The sequence below is a fragment of the Lotus japonicus genome, chromosome 1 (genome assembly GCF_012489685.1).
Source record: "Lotus japonicus ecotype B-129 chromosome 1, LjGifu_v1.2".
In the NCBI taxonomy this organism is placed as follows: Eukaryota; Viridiplantae; Streptophyta; class Magnoliopsida; order Fabales; family Fabaceae; genus Lotus; species Lotus japonicus.
In genome coordinates this window covers 67,584,759-67,603,109 of record NC_080041.1, presented here as the reverse complement: position 1 = coordinate 67,603,109, position 18,351 = coordinate 67,584,759, and the positions used below count along the sequence as shown (strand labels likewise).

The window sequence follows — 18,351 nt, the reverse complement described above, 5'->3', positions numbered from 1 at the left end:
TCTAGAGAAGGGACACCACAACGAGTTTGAGGTCACCCACCTTCGTTTCTTTTTGCGTCTCTGTACTTAGACGCTAGGCCTTAGTTTGTTTCTTGCGTTTAATTTTCCTCCTGTAACCAAAAAAAATATAATTTAAATAATTTACTCACTCCATATATCACATAATCACTTAATTATCTAATAAAATCACATAATTCATCAAATTACCATATAGCATAATAGTAATTAAAATAAAATACTAAATAACCAAATAACGAAAAATGGGGTGTTACAGTTCGCATTTATGAGTTCGTTAGGATTCAACCGGTCGGTTTCGGTTTGAGCTCCAACCCCACTGAACCGACTGAACCAGGTCTTTAAAAGAAAAAAATAGCCCAAGCCCAATCAGCCCAAGCTTCTCCTTCAGTCCATACCATATAAATACTCATCTCTTCACGTCATCCAAACCCTAGCCGCCACCCACCATCCTCTCCTCTCTTCACTTCCTCCAAAGCCTAGCCGCCTACCACCATCCTCTCCTTTCTTCTCCTCCTCTTAACCCAGTGTCGTCGCCGCCTCCTCCTCTTCCACTCAACCCTGTCCGCCACCCCACCACTGCCTCCATCCTCTAAACGTTGCACCTCGCCTCTTCCATCACCCTCTGCTCTCACCATCGAGACGGATCCCACTACCAGTCACCACGACCATCTCACCACCGAAGAAAATATAAATCTTGTGTTTCTCTCATTTCTCTTTTGCTATTTCAGCCCCAAATCTTGGTATGTGGCGACTTGAGCTTACTCCTAGAAGTGGATTGGGCTTGGAAGAGGACGCAAATGACGATGGGGACGGTAGTGACGGCTCAGATCAGACTAAAGAAGGAGGGGCTTCGATCCCCTCTTCTCCTTCTTCTAGGGTCCCGACTGAAAACCTTTTTGTTATGTTGAAATTTGTGGATCTTTGTATTGGGTTTAAAGATTTAGTCATCAATTATTTGTTAGGGTTTATTACTCTGAATTATTTACTTGATCTCATTCCTCATCTTCTCTTTGTAAGACTAAATTGATCTAAACATGTCAATATAAAAAGCAACATATTCAGATCATTTAACAGCGGAAGCTAAATTAAGAATCATGTTACATATACCTCCAGCCATTGCGACAAATCGATGTTAAGGAACCGTTGTCAGCTTTGATTTCAAACCCTCACACACTCAAACTAGATGTCGTTGTTTTCTGAAAAGAGGAGCAAGTTTACTGAACCATTGTCTATATAGAGCAATTGTTGTCTATATAGGGCAACAAAATTTTTTCTTCATAGAGTTTTTTTCCATCACAAAACTCACACGTGATTGAAATATAAGGGAATTGTTACCTGCATTCCCTCAACTGCCTTAGTGGGTAATCATGAATCCCTCATTAAGTTAGTGGGCTGAATATAACCATTAGATGGACCACATAAAGATTAGTTTTTATCTTAAATAAATAAATGAAAAATATATTATTTAATCTTTAAGGCTTAAAAGCATTTCATGCCCCTGATGTATCAACTTTGTGAAAATGTCGCCCATACACTTTTTTCGTCTATGTTTGTACCCTCTATGTTTCTCATAAGTGTAACGAATACCCCTCCGTCACTCTGACGTTAAAAAATGGATGACGTGGTACGACACTGTTGTTAAATGCCGCGTCAGCATCCTACATGGTGTGACACGTCGTTAAACAAAATTCTGAACTTAGAAAAAAGGGTGAGGGGATTCGAACACGGGACCTTGAACTAGCAAAACATCTCTTTTACCAGTTGAGCTACACAATCAATTAGTTATATCATGACCAAAGTTTTATTTATATCATATTTATTCATCATCATTCCCCTTGTTCTTCTCCAATTCCTTTCACCATTCAGAAAATAAAACATGATGGGTAAAACCTACATACCATCAAACTAAGCAGAAAAACGTAAAAATGAAAACTTCAACTCCCCCAGTTTTCAGTTATCATCTTGGAATCTGGAATAAAATCGATCGGCACAAACATGGGTACTTGGGCACGAAGAGTACAAAAACAAAATTCTCATTTGTTCAAATTGGCCATTTAAATAACACAATTTGCCAATGCAAAATCCAAAAAACAGCAATTTAGCACACACAAAAAAACATGATGGGAACAACCTAAAAACCATCAAAGCAAGCAGAAAAAAAAAATGTTTTAAGAGTTGACCTTGGAGCAAGGAGCGAGCGTCGTTGAGGTCTGGGTTTATTATTGGAGCGGAATGAGGGAAATTTTTTACTCTGCTGTTAGGGTTTCAGACGGTGATGTTGAGGGTGAGATTGTAGTGGAGTGTGTTGTTGGTGTAGATGAATATGGGTTTCAATGTGGTTGGGGATGAAGATAATGATGAAGAAATGCATGTTTTTTTTTTGAACTTGGAGATGGACAAATCTGGGTTTCATTGTAGTTGGGGATTAAGATGATGAAGAAAATTATGAGATAAAGTAGATGATGAAAGAAGAATTAGGGAAGAACAAAGGGAACGATGATTAATAAATATGATATAAATAAAACTTTGGTCATGATTTAATTAATTGATTGTGTAGCTCAACTGGTATAGGGGGGTGTTTTGCTAGATGAAGGTCATGTGTTCGAATCCCCTCACTCATTTTCCCAATTTCAAAGTTTTGTTTAATGACGTGTCACGCCACGTAGGATGCTGACGTGACATTTAACGGCCACTTCGTCCATATTTTAACAATGACAAAGGGGCATTCGTTGCACTTTTGAGAAACATGGAGGGTACAAACATAGACAGAAAAATAGTAGGGACGACATTTACACAAAGTTGATACATCAGGTGCATGAAATGCTTTTAAGCCAATGGATTAATAAGAATTAAGAAGTCATGTTTAAATAAAATTACTTTGACTTACCGTTTTTACGTAAATTATTAGTAAAAAGGCTGTAGGAACTAGAATGAAGAGCGCAGTAGCAATAAATGCGAATCTTTAATTTAAACTCAATACATGGATCATGACCATAGGTCCTCTAATCTCAAGTATTATCTTCCATGTATCTGAATATATAAAGTATCTCAATTTATGCTCTTAACTTAATGAATAAACCATATGTCTATTCTAGGTCCAAATTGATAGTATTTTTCAAAATAAATAATTATGTGCACAAAATATATGAGAAAACATCGAACTGAATAAGAGTTTCATTGTGAATAATAAATTGTACTTACAATGAAAATCACATCATGGAACGAAGTCTCATTCGTACTACATCATCCTTAAAATTCTTTGGCGGCATGCCTTTAGTCAAAGGATCCGCAATCATCAACTCAGTGCTAACATGTTCAAAGACCACTTTATTTTATTAACACGTTCTCTTATGGCTAAGTATTTAATGTCCATGTGCTTACTTCAACTTCCACTCTTGTTGTTCTTAGCCATAAATACCGCAACTGAGTTATCACAGTACATCTTCAGTGGCCTAGAAATTGAGTCCACAACTCTAAGACTAGATATGAAACCCTTCAACCATGCACCATGTGAGGTAGCCTCAAAACAAGAAACGAACTCGGCTTCCATAGTGGAAGTAGCAACCAAAGTTTTCATTCCACTTTTCCGAGATACTGCTCCACCAGCTAGCATAAAAACATAACCAGCTGTAGATTTTCTGGTATCAATGCAGTCAGCGTAGTCTGAATGAGAGTAGCTAATTAATTCCATATCACCAGTTCGTTTATACACGAGCATGAAATTATTTGTTCCTTGAAGGTATCTCATTACCTTCTTTGCAGTTCTCTAGTGGTAAATACCTGGATTACTCTGATATCTTCCGAAAACTCCAACAACATACGCAATGTCAAGTCTGGTGCAAACATGAGCATACATAAGGCTTCCAACAACTGAAGCATATGAGACATTCTTCATGTGTTCCCTCTCAAAATCATTTTTGGGGCACTGGCTCAAGGTAAGTTTGTCACCCTTCACAATGGGAGCTACACTTGGTGAACATACTTTCATTTTAAATCTCTTTAAAACTTTGTTGATATATTTCTCTTGAGATAAACCCAAAATACCTCTAGATCTATCTCTATGGATCTTAATGCCAATGACATAAGATGCCTCTCCCATATCCTTCATATCAAAGTTTTTCGAGAGAAACTGTTTCACATCATATAGCATACTCTTATCCTTCACAGGCCGACCGATTAATCAGTCGAACTAGAAACTGGTCACCTGAATTCATGCTGGTGATGATGGAACGACGAACTGCGACAAATAGAGGATGGACAACCACCACGACCACAAGGAGCCACCATAATCGCTGTTGAGAGTGGAGGAATATCTAATGTTTCATGAGGCATTGGTTGTTATGAAGAGACATAGCGGCTACTTCATGTGTGGGAAAATTAGGGTTTATGAGAGAATTAATGAATCATCGTTCATTAGATCAATCGTAGTTGAATTGTGGTCTTACTGGTATAGCCGCTATAAATTAAATATATCATTTAAAAAATTATATAGTAGATTACAAAATTGATATTAAATAATTATCAAATTTTAACTGAGAAGTTAAATTTGTATTTAACTTAAATATCACAAATTCAAATTGATTTCAAATAGTTTTAGAGGATTGTTTAAAAATTAACACATAAAAATGCTATCAAATGCTTCGTATAAGTTAAAACTATTCTTTTATTTTTTTTATTACTATGTTGGAAAGAGGTGCAACTCTAATGTCAAAAAAAGTGCATCCCAGTAGCTTTCACGTCTAATAAAAAATGTACATATGTAACAAAACCCTAATATCTATTTCTAATTCCAATTGTTAGTGGATAGCACAGAGGTTCAAAAGAATGTCTACTGAATCTGAAAGAGAAAAACAAACAACACAGAGATCACCCCTTCCTCTCAGCTCAACCTTTCCCTCCCTCCTCTCCTTCTCAAGTCTCACACTGCTTCAATTTTTTTTCTTGAGACATTCCTAAAATTCATGGGTGACTAAGCATGGACAAGTCACCCTGTGCCTCCGCTACTGCTTGAAAGTGAATTATGTCATGAAAAATCTCTCTTCACTTCCATGTATGTCATTTATGGCTTATGATCCATAAACTAATCTCAGTGTAACATTTAAAATTATGTGTCGTACGACGATTAGAGAACGATTAATATATTCGCATACAAATAATTCCATGTTAAAACTAACATAAAAATTAATTTTAATATCATATTAGTACTTTTTTTAGTTTTTAAAACCAACTTTAGATGTAAATATAGTTAACTGTTTGATAACTTGATGATAAAAATATTTGTGCGAAGATTAGAAAATAATAGTACAAATATAATTTAGATTTATTTATGTTTAAAGAATTAAAAGTTCGGGAACAAGCATGAAAAATTTAATAGATAAATAAGTTTTGATATAATTTTTATACTATACAACACAATATCATGTTTTTATTTTTGGGCAACTCTTAATTTGATGATAATTTTTTTTGCGGAGATTAGAAAACATTAGTACATATATAATTTATATTTATTTATGTTTAAAGAATTAAAAGTTCATACGAGGGGAACGAGTATAGATAAATAAGTTTTGATATAATTTCTATGCAACATCTGAAAGCCAAAATAAGTCTTAATGATAGTTTATCTTTTTGGCCACTTTATATTAGTTAATTCAATATATGCTTACAAAGCACTAGAATCGAGTGTCTGAATTTATGCTCTTTAAATATCTACATCTTTATTATGATTGTTCTTATATTCTTAGTATCTTACATTTTTTATAATTTAAAATATTAATTGATGTTTCAAATACAATAGATAAAATTTCTTGTGCAATGCGGGAGTAAAAAACACTAGTTTTCTTATTCAACTTAACAAACTAGTTATGCTTTGTCCCTCTCATTGTGTAGTTGCACGTCCTCGACCAATTAGCGACTCACTAATTTGGGCCTTGTGCCTTTGTGCCGGCTACCTGGATTTCGGACCAAAACAATTCCCATCACCACCCTTGGGCCATCATAACCATCCAACTCTCTCCTCAACTAGCATTTTTTCATGTTGTATCATCACCGCCACTTTTTACCACTATGCACACTCTACTCTACCTGGTGGCATTGATATTTTGATGAAATATATCTTACGTCGGTGATGATAAAGTTGATAGCTATAAACTTATAAATTGATAACTTTTTAAAACTTCACAACTAAAATAAACTGAAATAACGAAACTAAAAACCAATTTTAAATTTTTTTAAAATTTCAAAATATACAACTATTTTTTTTAAACCAAAATATACAACTAAGAACCACCCAAACAACATCTAAAATTTATATTTCACTTTAAATTAAATAATGGTTATCAATTATCTTAAAATATAAAAACAATCCAACCCAAATTACTATATATGAAGTTCAATTAGATTAAAGCTAGTTTTGACGGGAGCTGGAACCCGATGACTGGTAGAATGGGGTGTGCGGCGGTGGTGCGGGACAACACAGAGCGGTGGGTTTCTACGATTTCTTTGAGCACTGGGCAAGGCAGCGCGTTTCTGGCTGAAATCCGAGCAATGGAACTAGCCTTGCAGCATGCTATGGAGCTTGACTTGAGGGAAGTGATATGCGCATCTGATTGTGCTAATTTGGTTAATGTTCTTCAACCTGGAGGGAATATGAGCACATTCTGGGACCTGGAAGATATTCAGAGGGTGAATGGGGAGTTTCCAGAGCTGTACGTTGGTCCAAGTAGCGCGGGAGAAGAATAACACGGGTGATACTCTAGCACGGGAAGCGGCTAAAGTTGGATCGCCTTTGCAAGTGTGGAAAAGGCCACCCTCATTCGTTTTTGCATCACTGTATTTAAATGCTTTGAGTTAATTTTTCTTTGTCGTTAATTTTCCTCCTGTGATAAAAAAAAAGATTAAAGCTAGTTTCTTTCAATAAAAAAAAGATTAAAGCTAGTTTCAAAAAATCAAATTAGATTAAAGCTAAATCAAATCCATCCATTATTCGTTAAAAAAATCAAATCCATCCATTATTACATAACAAAATAAGAAAAGAGTGTAAATGTGTAATAAATAACTAGTTTTGTGTACATGTGAATCTAATGACCTAAGCTGTCACTATGTTGTTCACTCCCCACACTCAAGGAGGAGGCGCTATTTGTGGAAGAAGAAGAAGTTTCTTCTAGCCTAGGGTTTCTTTACCGACGTGTCACCACTGTTGTCAACAAACGTGGCGTTCACACCATAGCCCACCACGTACGTCCCTCTCTATTTTCTCCTCTTCTCTTCTCTTCTCTTCTCTCCCACACATTCCACAACCTAAAATTGTTTCACTTTTTGTTCAGTTCTTTTTCCCATTCAACGCACACACGCATAAAATAAAATAAGATTCTTCAATTTTTTCAATGTTTTGATATTCAATTTGGAAACCGATTGAGTCGTTGTTGGATTTTCATTTCTACATCTACTATACAGAATGACGGATTCTGAGCGAATTCAGAACCCGTGGATGGCTTCGGCGGCGGTTACGATGAAATCTCAGGGTGGTTGCGATTCCGGTGAACGGTTTTCTCCTCCTCCTCCGCCGCCGCCGCCGCCGCAGCAATCAGCCAATACCGGTGAGCAATTGGGAGTTGTAGAACGTGCTTTCTCTGCTGCCGGCGCCGCCTTCCTCTCCGCCGTCATTGTAAACCCCCTCGATGTTGCTAAGGTCCTCTTTCTTCTTACTTTTCTATTTATTTTCAATCATATCTAGCTAGGTTATGTTGTTATTGACGATCAATGAATGGTGTTTTTGAATGTTTGATTTCGAGTTCTATATGTAGATTGGGTTTATGCCAATGTTTCAATGGTTGATTATTTTTGTTTTGATTTTGATTTGTTTGTTGATTTTTTGTGGTGTATTCTGATTTGTTATCTCATTCTTATCAGACAAGGTTGCAAGCGCAAGCTGCAGGAGTCGCTTATTCTCATCCACTCGGTGACTTGACCAGTCGTATGGCTTGTTTTGGCCCGAATATGGTACGTCAGAGGCAACCCTTTGTCCCTCCACACCCTGTGAAAACTTTTATGACAAACATTAATCCCCTGAATTTCTGTACATGAATGTAGTTGTTGATGTTTCGGCCGCATAACAAACTAAAGAAAATGTAGCATTTTGTTTTTTGTTATGAGAGTTTGCATCAATTTGAAGACACATACTGAAAGGGATAAAATCATGTCTTTTTTTACCAGCATATTGAGCAATTGATTTGACTTTTTCAAAATTGATTTTCAGATGTTTGCTGATTTAAGATGTTCTCCATCGTGTGCTCGGGCTGGAATTCAGGGCACTGTATCGATTTGTCCACCTGAGTGTTTCCGGTACAAAGGAACTCTGGATGTCCTTTGCAAAATTACACAACAGGTCGGTGGTTTAATAATAATAGTATAGTATATAGATATTAGATGGGGTGGACGAGCTTTACTGGTATTACATTTAAGTTCATTGGGGGCATCTGCTCTTGATGCAGTCATTTCCGTTATTGCATTTACAAAAACATACACATCTATTAATCAATCCTTGAGTGGTATTGCAGGAAGGATTTACTAGGTTATGGAGAGGCACAAATGCTGGCCTGGCACTTGCAGTTCCAACTGTAGGTTTGCAAGTCAATTAACATTATTCACTGTTTTAAGTATTTGGACGTTTTGTACTGAGAGCACAGGAACTGACTGACCTTTTTTTGTGTGCTTAAATCAGGTAGGAATTTACCTTCCATGCTACGATATATTCCGCAACTGGTTGGAGGAATTTACGGCCAAAAATGCCCCAATGACTACTCCATATGTACCTTTATTGGCTGGTTCGTTGGCACGCTCGTTGGCTTGTGCAACTTGTTATCCTATAGAACTTGCGAGAACTCGAATGCAGGTATTTAAGATAATGATCCATATTAGTTATTTTACATACTGGAATGTAGTTATGTAGGTATCCAATATTTGTAAGCTGTGGCTTTTTAAGTTTCTATTCATTAAGTATCAGTGATTGTTTAAGTCAGTTATGTTTGTTACCAGCAATTATGGCCATTTTTACCTTGGCAATAGCTTCTTTTGGTTTCAGCCGTGCATGGTTTATATTGTTCTATTTATTTCATTATTCCTATTGTTGCTGTGATGTATCGTAGTTCCATTCACTGAACAACATTTATCTTCAAATTATAATTGGGGTTTATGGTTAAAGAACTGTATTGTGCATGAAAAATTATAAAGATAGGTTTACATCAAGGCTCAGCTATGAGTCTGTACATGTTTAATATGGTTTTGGACATGCTTACCAAAGATATACAGAAGAGCATTCCAAACTGCATGTTGTTTGCTGATGATATGGTTCTAATTGAAGAATCAAGGGAAGCGGTTAATTCTAAACTTATTTGTAGGAGGACTTTAGAATCTAAGGGTTTTAGATTAAGCAGACGTAAGACATAGTATATGCATTGCAATTTTAGTAAGTCTGATGTTGGTAGTAATTTGGAAGTCAAAATTAGAAGTGGCATCATACCACAAGTTTCACTGTTTAAGTACCTTGGATCACTTATACAGATAATGGGGAAAATGACAGAGATGTTACACACTGAATTTAAGTTGGGTGGTTAAAATGGAGAAAAGCATTACGGGTTATATGTGACCCTAAAGTACCTATCAAGCTCAAAGGGAATTTTTACTGAACTGCTATAAGACCTGTTTTACTCTATGGTAACAAATGTTGGGCTTTAAAATAACATGAGAGAAACGTTGGAGTAGCAGAAATGAGAATGTTAAGATGGATGAGTGGGCACACTAGAAAGGATTACGCAATGAGCGAATAAAAAAAGATATTGGGGTAGCGCCTATCGTGGAGAAGCTGACGGAAAATCGGTTTAGGTGGTACATGTACAAAGAGGTCATATGGAGGCATTGGTGAGGAGGGTTGATAACATGGTTTTTAATCCTGTGAAGAAAGGTAGAAGAAGACCAAAAAGGACTTGGGAAAATATTCTTAAAAGTTAAAACTGATCTCATTATATTTGGTTTGTCCATTGGAATTATATTTGTTTCTATCTACTGTAATTCATTCGGTTCTACCTGCTGTAATTCTTGTGGTTTGCTTTCTTCGTTGAACTGACCCTATTGATATTGCTTTGCATTTTTGTTTTCTTAGGTAGTTTGTTTTTGAGTTTCAGTTCAAATTCCCTTTATTCTTTATGTTATTTTGAAAACTGTCTTACTATACTATATTTTGTGTTTCTAGCTATATTTTCTGCTCAGCAAACTTTCTGGATTCTTACTGGATTTTGCACTTTCTTGGGTTTCTTAGGCATTTCAAAATGGTAAAAAGCCTCCTGGAGTTGTTCAGACTCTGCTAGGTGTTGTCTCACACGTCAGGAGCACAAATAGTCCACAGAACAGCTGTAAGTGCATAACCTTTGACAACCAGAAAAATTGCTAGCCAGAATAATAAAAGTAGAACGGAGTCTGCTTGCTCTGGTGTTTTCTCTACATAGATTTGTAAATTTGTTGAGATGGCTGGTGTTTTCATATTTGTATAAATTGATTATAATTTTATACAAGCACATGATGGTTTCATCGAGTTAGCCATGACATTTAGTTTAGACTTCAGGCTAACTGGTAGTGTATATCTAGCTCTTATTCAAGCCATAACTGTTCGCAATATGTTACATTTCTTATCTGTTTGATTTGATTTTTCATTCTCAGCGATTCTTTTGATAATCAATTGCCACACTGGCCAGGATGCTACATTTAATAGTATGGCAGTGCTAGAATGTAAAAATATATAGGATAAAATGCTAGTGGAGGTATTGGTACTATCATGTAATTCTGGCTGAAACTCTTAATTTCATTACAGTGCAAGGTTATCGTGTCCTGTGGACTGGCATGGGAGCTCAACTTGCCCGTGATGTACCATTCTCTGCGATTTGTTGGTCAACACTTGAACCAGTGAGTTTCCTTCCTGAATTCTATGGATAGTGTTAGGATCCTAAATATTAGGGATTTAGTTTATTTGGTTAAGGTTATTTCTATCTTTTATTTTAGTAGTTTATATTTTATATTTTATTTTTAGGAGCTATCTTTTATTTTGGTTAGTCTATCTTATATATTTCTTAGGGTTTAAGTTTATCATTATACTAGGATTAGTTTATTATAAATTGGAGTACCCTCCTTAGGTTAGAGTAAGCAATTGATGATTGATTAGTCTAAGGATTTTACCTTGTAAGGGTTATCCCTTGTTAAGAAGGTTTCCTTCTTGTGTCTTTTGTTTTAATAATATCAGTTATTTTATCTGGAAAATTACCCATTTGCCCCTATCTTTTATGTGTTTGGCTGTTAGGGAAACAGAACCTTACATTTTGTCCAATCTTCCTCCTTCCACCACTAGCACTGCCATCCCTCAATCCAGACCACTGCCGCTGCTCACGCTGACTGCTGTGTCTCTCAATTCCGACTGCCAAGCCTCTCCGTTCGCCGTTGTTTGGCAGTTTGCAGCCCCTGTTCGCGCCCAGATCTCTGGTGTTCGCATCCGTTTGTTTCATGACTCAACGTCCGCCGCCATCACAGACTCAGCCACCAAGTTCCAGCCACCGCTCCTTCTATCATAGCTGACGTCCACGCTGCTGTCACCTCCTATGACCCAGACTGCAACTGTCGCTGTTTTATGAGCCAAATCGCCCTTGTTTCTGTGTGTTCTTTCTCCGCTTCGTATAAAGTGTTTTGGCTGTGCGCTTCTTGGTTCTTTTTGAGGTTGAATTCGCCCTTCTTTAGCTCTGTTTTGGTGCCATCGTCAGTGGGTTTGTTCTGCTGCATCATGCTCAACCCACTTTTCCTGTGTTCTCTCTGGCTCGGACAGTACCTTGATTCACCATCGTTCACTGTTGGGTTTTCACCATCTCCTTATCTCAAGTCTCAACCATCATGGACTCTCACATCTCTCACTTGGAGGGTGGTCTGGCTGATCTCACAAAGTTCGTCTCGAAACTTAAAGGGGTCTTCTTGGACCTCAAAGTGGGACATGCTGTGACTCAACGAGTTTTGTCCGATTTGTTGCAACAAATGGAGCGGTTGTGAATCAGAGTTCTGATAGTGGTATGGAAAAAGATACTAATGTTGACAATCATTCTGTTACAGAGGAGGTTCCCGAGTCTCGTCCTTGGACTGAGAGGGTTGAACTTCCCCTGTTTGAACTTTAAAGGGGGGGGGGGATCCATTTCCTTGGATTGCACGGGCTAAGAAAATTTTCGTGATCAATCAGGTGAAGGAGGAGGAAAAGATTCAATTGGCATACATTAGCATGGAAGGGGAAGTGGTTCATTGGTATTGTTTTATCCGTTGTCGTACGCCATGTCTTTCTTGGTCTTCGTTGGGTCCACTCATGCTGCAGCGCTTTGGTGTCACTATCAAGGGAAACGTTTTTGATAGATTGACAACTCTCGCAGAAGAAGGGACCGTTGCTGATTATCTCTGGGAATTTGAAGCTTTGGTGGCCCAAATTCTGAAGCCGTCCGATGATGAGATATTGGGGTTTCATGGGCCTCAAACCAGTGGTTCATTATCGTGTGCGTTCGTTCCTTCCTACAGATTTGGGGCAAACTATGGGGATTGAACAAAATGTCAACGTGGAGTTGTGTCTCGCTGAAGGACAACCACTATCTCAGAATGTTTCTTATCCTCCACACTCTCGAGGCAGAGGAAGCATTGTGTCTAGTACTTCGGTGGGTTCATTGTCCACACCAGCTAGGAATTTTGGGGCTTCTCCAACACGCTCTTTCACTTCTGGCGCCTAAAACATTGTCATTGGTCAGCAAAGTGGTTCGGCTTTTGGGTCTAATGTCCATCCTTTAGGTAGCAAGGTTACATCTTTTAGCGACGGAGGATTCCGACTGTTGCCACCCGCCAAGTTCTTGAAATGCAAGGAAGAGGGCTTTTGTTTTTGGTGTGGTTTGGCATATAGGTCGGGTCACAAGGGCCCCGTGAGGAGCTTTCGGGTTGTTTTCGGCGAGGACGAAGTTCGAAGCGACCCATGGGATGCTAGGCAACAAACTGAGACTAACAAGGGCATATTAGAGGAATTTTACGCACCTTGAGGACATGGTGGATTTTTGGGGGGAATATTGTTAGGATCCTAAATATTAGGGTAAATACTCACTTTGGTCCTTGAAAGTGGTATGCGCTGTCAACTTCGTCCCTAAATTAAAACAATTCATCCCGCGGTCCCTGGAAGGGGCTAACACCAGTCAATTTAGTCCCTGGTGTTAAAAAAACCGACGGACGTTAACAGAGGAGTTGACATGGCATGTTTTTTGCCACTTAGACAATGTCAGAGGTGAGGTTTCTCGATCTATTGAGTTGGATCAGATGCGGTTAAGAAGAAATCAGTGAGGCTGTCAGCTATCTCTAGCAGTGTCCTCTTGGATGTTGATTTGCCTTCCTCTCTAACTCCAACTCCAAGCCTCTGTACACCACTTACCTCCTCCTCTCCTCTCCTGACTCCTTCGTCCAAGACACAAGGTCTCCGTTCAAACTGGGTTCGTGCCAGTTGTGGACGCTAGTTTGAAGCTTGGTCAACCACTTATTGTGGGTTGAGATGTTCATCTGAGAAAAGACTGAACAAGAGAGAGAACAAAAGAGTTAAACACTTGAGAGAAAAGAACTTTGTTTGATGAAAAAGAGTGAAGTGAAGAGGCTGTTACCTCTTGGTTAGCACAAAACAGATTTTGAACACTAATGATTTTGAAAACATTGAATTGTCTTTGAGTGTCAAATCTCTTTTGCAGGATTTCCAAGATGTTTTTCCAGCAAGTGTTCCTAGTGGTTTACCCCCCTTTGAGAGGGATTGAGCATCAAATTGACCTCATTCCAGGGGCTTTCTTACCCAACAGGCCCCCATACAGTGGCAATCCACAAGAGACAGTTGAGATCAAAAAACAAGTGGAAGAGCTCATGAGCAAAAGATGGGTAAGGGATAGTATGAGTCTATGTGTTGTACCTGTAATTCTAGTACCAAAAAAAGAACATGGAGAATGTGTTCTGATTGTAGGCTTTAAATAACATCACCATCAAATATAAGCATCCTGCCCCTAGGCTTGATGAATATATTTGATGGTGATGTTATTTAAAGCCCTATAATCAGAACACATTCTCCATGTTTCATCTTTTTTTATACTAGAATTACAGGTACAACACATGAGCTCATACTATCCTTTGCTCATGAGCTCTTCCACTTGTTTTCGGATCTCAGCTGTCTCTTGTGGATTTTTACTGTATGGGGGACTGTTGGGTAAGAAAGCCCCTGGAATGAGGTCAATTTGATGCTCAATCCCTCTCAAAGGTGGTAAACCACTAGAAGGCAATTCAGCTTCTACACCTTGGAAATCCTGCAAAAGAGATTTAACACTAGAAGGCAATTCAATGTTTTCAAAATATGTTTTGTGCTAACTAAGAGGTATAGGGGCTAAACAGCCTCTTCACTTCACTCTTGGGGCTATTCAAATGGAGGGATCAAAATGACGGCTAAAAGATTGCCCAAGTGCCACTTAATGTTCCATGTTAGCATCCTCTGTTAATATCCGTAAGTTTTTTTAACGACTGACTGGTTTTAGCCACTCTCAAGGACCGCGTGATGGATTTTTTTAGTTTTTGGACGAAGTTGAGAGCGCCTGCCACTTTCAAGGACCAAAGTGAGTATTTACCTAAATATTAGGGATTTAGTTTATTTGGTTTAGGTTATTTCTATCCTTTTTAAGAGTTTATATTTTATTTTGAGGATCTATCTTTTATTTTCGTTAGTCTAAATTTATTATTTCTTAGGGGTTGAGTTTATCATTATACTAGGATTACTTTATTATAAATAGGACTACCCTCCTTAGGTTAGAGTAAACAATTGATGATTTAGTAGTCTAAGGTTTTGTCATTGTACGGTTATCCCTTGTTAAGAAGGTTTCCATCATGTGTCTTTTATTTTAATAATTTCAGTTTTTTTATCCAGAAAACTACCCATTTGCCCCTATCTTTCACGTGTTTGGCTGTTAGGGACAACCTAACAGATATGAAGTTGTTTTTCTTAATTACATTTACTTATGCCAATTACCCTTGCTTTGCAGACTAGAAGAAAACTTCTAAGTTTGGTTGGAGGCGATGATGCCAATGCGTTGAGTGTCCTTGGTGCAAATTTTTCAGCTGGTTTTGTTGCAGGAACTCTAGCAGCTGGAGCTACATGTCCACTAGATGTTGCAAAAACTCGAAGGCAGATAGAGGTTTGTTTCTGTAGATTTAATATCACTGAAGTCTATCTGTTTCTTTGTATCTTTTTTTTCCGCACAAACTTTAGAGACAAGTGGGGTTACAGATTTTGTTTTGCTCATATATGCCCTTCATTTGGAAAATTGGGTTGGTAGCTCGTCATTCTTCTTAAATTAACTGCTACATTTGAACCAATGATTCACAGCTTTACATGTATCTGCAAACTTGGTCTTATTCTAATATCATATTTTGTCTTAAAAAAATTGCAGAGGGATCCTGTCAGGGCATTAACGATGACTACAAGACAGACGCTAATGGAAGTTTGGAGGTATGATGTAATTTGAAATCCAAATTTTCTAATTGACTTTCTCCAAATGCCAACGGTCTAATTTCTTTTTCTCCTCTCTATGATCTGCTGCGTATTTGTTTTTTTTATTTGAGATATATAATTGGTGATTGGTATAATGCATAAGGGTTTTTTTCTTCTCTGCCTCGATTACTATTTTTTTTTTGGGCTGGTGTACATTGTTTAATTTGATCAATATATTGATATAACTGATTATTGATATGCTTTGTCTGAGCTGATTTTTCCATATCTTCTACCAGGGATGGAGGCTTGAAAGGACTCTTTACTGGCTTTGGTCCGCGAGTTGGTCGAGCAGGACCCTCGGTGGGAATTGTGGTTTCATTTTATGAAGTTGTAAAGTATGTTCTACATCACCGGCACACAACATCATGATCAGGTCCTAATTGTGAATACTTTTTTTAATGCCGAAGTGGCTTTTGTTGACAATGGAGATTGCAAAGGTATTTATTTTTCTTTTTGTGGAAAGGAAGTCTTTCCAATCCATTTCTGATCACCAAAACTAACAATTTTGAATAGGAAAATGACCAGGGTAGGAGATACTCCTAGTCTTAGGTTTTTGAGCCTTTTCTTTGGCGATTTTGCTGCCTTTGACTATGAGAAATGTACTTTTGTTTCTATGGGGAATCTCCCCTCAAGTAAAAATCTCAATAAAATTCATGTGAATAGCTAGCAACATTCATTTTAACACTCTTCTCATTGCTCATTTTTTGATTGAAATTCATGTCAGTCACACTAAATTGGAGTGGGGCCCATTTTTTAGTATTTCAACCAATCAATTAGAGGGTTGAAAAAATGTTAAAGTGATTGTTGCTAGCATTTTTCTGTAAATTGGGTTGGGTTTTATTCTATTTTTTTAATTTAAATCTGGACAACTTGACCCAAACCAGGCATAGACGGGTTTGGTTTAGTTATGTTGTCAAGTTCACAATAAAAGGTAAGCAAAATTGGAAAGCAAAATTACATAAATATTAGGGTTAAGCATCATATTAGTCCCTGTTTTTGTGTCGCCGTCCGATCTAAGTCTCTCGCCGGAAAAATTATTGTAAATGGTCCTCATGTTTGAAAATTATTTGGAGCGGATCCTCGCCGAAGCTTAGAGCTTCGGCGAGTGCTGATTTAGATCGATGATTGGGACAAGTGAGCTGACATGGATTTTTAAAAAATACAAAATAAAAAATAAATAACAAGTCATATCAATTAACTAGTATTAATCAAAATAAAACATATTAACAAATCTATTCCTAATCTAATTAACAATCAATTCCCCCAAAATTAACCTAAATCCTAAATCACCTAAATCTTTCATCTTCTAATTGTCCCCATCCATTAGACCATTTCCATTTGCAGCAAAATCCATTTCGTAAGAAACCATTGAACAAGCAAGGAAAAACTGGAGCACTATTTGCAACAATGGAGGAACTACTCGTATAACTCTTCTTTTGTGACTGAGAGGAGGAGGGAAATTGGGGAGGAGGAAGAAACAAGGGAGAGGATTGAGAAACAGAGGAAGAGAGAAGAAGAAGAAGCCATGGATGGGAGAAGTGAAGACCCAACCCAATGTCGCTGCAAAGCGCCACTCTACCCTCCATTTCCCATTCACCAATCTCTGATTCAACCCCACCATCATCGCTGCAGCGCCGTCGTGACAAACACACCAACCCAAGCAAAAATCGAACCAGATCTGGGTCCCTCATCTCACAAACTCACTTTGAATCTTCCAAAATTTCAATCTTTACTTTGAGGTTCCTTCTTCCCTTCCCTTTCTCTTTCGCGCTAGATTTTTTGAATCTGCACTGTCTTTTTGACTGGCTCTGTTGCGGTGGGTCGGTTACTGGGGTTGTTGGATTGGGGGTGGAGTTTCTGGGGTTTTTGGATTTGCTGATTTTGTATGTGAGATAGGGGATAAGTTGCAAAAAGAAGATGAGCATGGTGCTATGCGCATGGAGCTTCCATTTTCAGAACCTGGGTTTTGCTACTTGTTGATTTATTCCAGAATTTGAAGCAGAAGCAAAAGCATAGATGATAATATTTTGGTAGTATGAAGATCTATGATGCTAGAAGAAGAAGAAAGAAGAAGAACCTAATTTGATTGGGAATTTGAGTTAATTTTAGGGGAAATTGGTTTTGTTAATTAGATTAGGGTTAGATTCGTTAATAGGTTTTATTTTTGTTAATTCAGTTATATTATCTGATGTGTTATTTAATTTTTTTAATTTTTAATTTTTTTTAAATCCATGTCAGTATCATTAATACAGTCAGCATGCCAAATCATCATCCGCCGGAGCTTCGAGCTCCGGCGAGGATCCGCTCCAAATAATGTTCAAACATGAGGATTATTTACAATAATTTTTCCGGTGAGGGACCTAAGTCAGACGGCGACACAAAGACAGGGACCAATATAATGCTTAACCATAAATATTAATATATTTTAGCAATTACAATTGCTTAGGCCTGTTTGCAGAAAACAAAAAAATAGAATTTCTTCCGTCTGAAGACTTGTTTTTCTATTGAAAAAGGCATTTTTTATGAAGTAGTGGATGATTATTTTTTGGTTATTGAGGGTTAAATGAGGAGACAGTCAATGAATCAAACAAGTTGTGTCCTTGTGTACACTTCTGCCAGACTCAGGATCACTATTATAAAAAATTCACCTTAGCTGAAACGTGCATGTGGGGCCTTACCTACAGCTAAAGCCCTGAAATGGTATCTCATTAAAT

The 18,351-nt window shown here is 37.6% G+C and overlaps 1 protein-coding gene across 1 annotated transcript; it reads left to right on the top strand.

Moving 5' to 3' along the window:
• The first annotated feature begins 7,093 nt into the window (after window positions 1–7,093).
• LOC130741384 (mitochondrial carrier protein MTM1) lies at window positions 7,094–16,462 on the top strand. Its single transcript, XM_057594270.1, has 11 exons — window positions 7,094–7,251; window positions 7,471–7,705; window positions 7,927–8,016; window positions 8,273–8,401; window positions 8,574–8,637; window positions 8,742–8,908; window positions 10,331–10,424; window positions 10,880–10,971; window positions 15,129–15,281; window positions 15,537–15,595; window positions 15,874–16,462. Exons 2-11 carry the CDS (start codon window positions 7,472–7,474, stop codon window positions 16,004–16,006), a joined length of 1,215 nt encoding a protein of 404 aa, XP_057450253.1. The 5' UTR covers window positions 7,094–7,251; window position 7,471; the 3' UTR covers window positions 16,007–16,462.
• The last annotated feature ends 1,889 nt before the right edge of the window (window positions 16,463–18,351 follow it).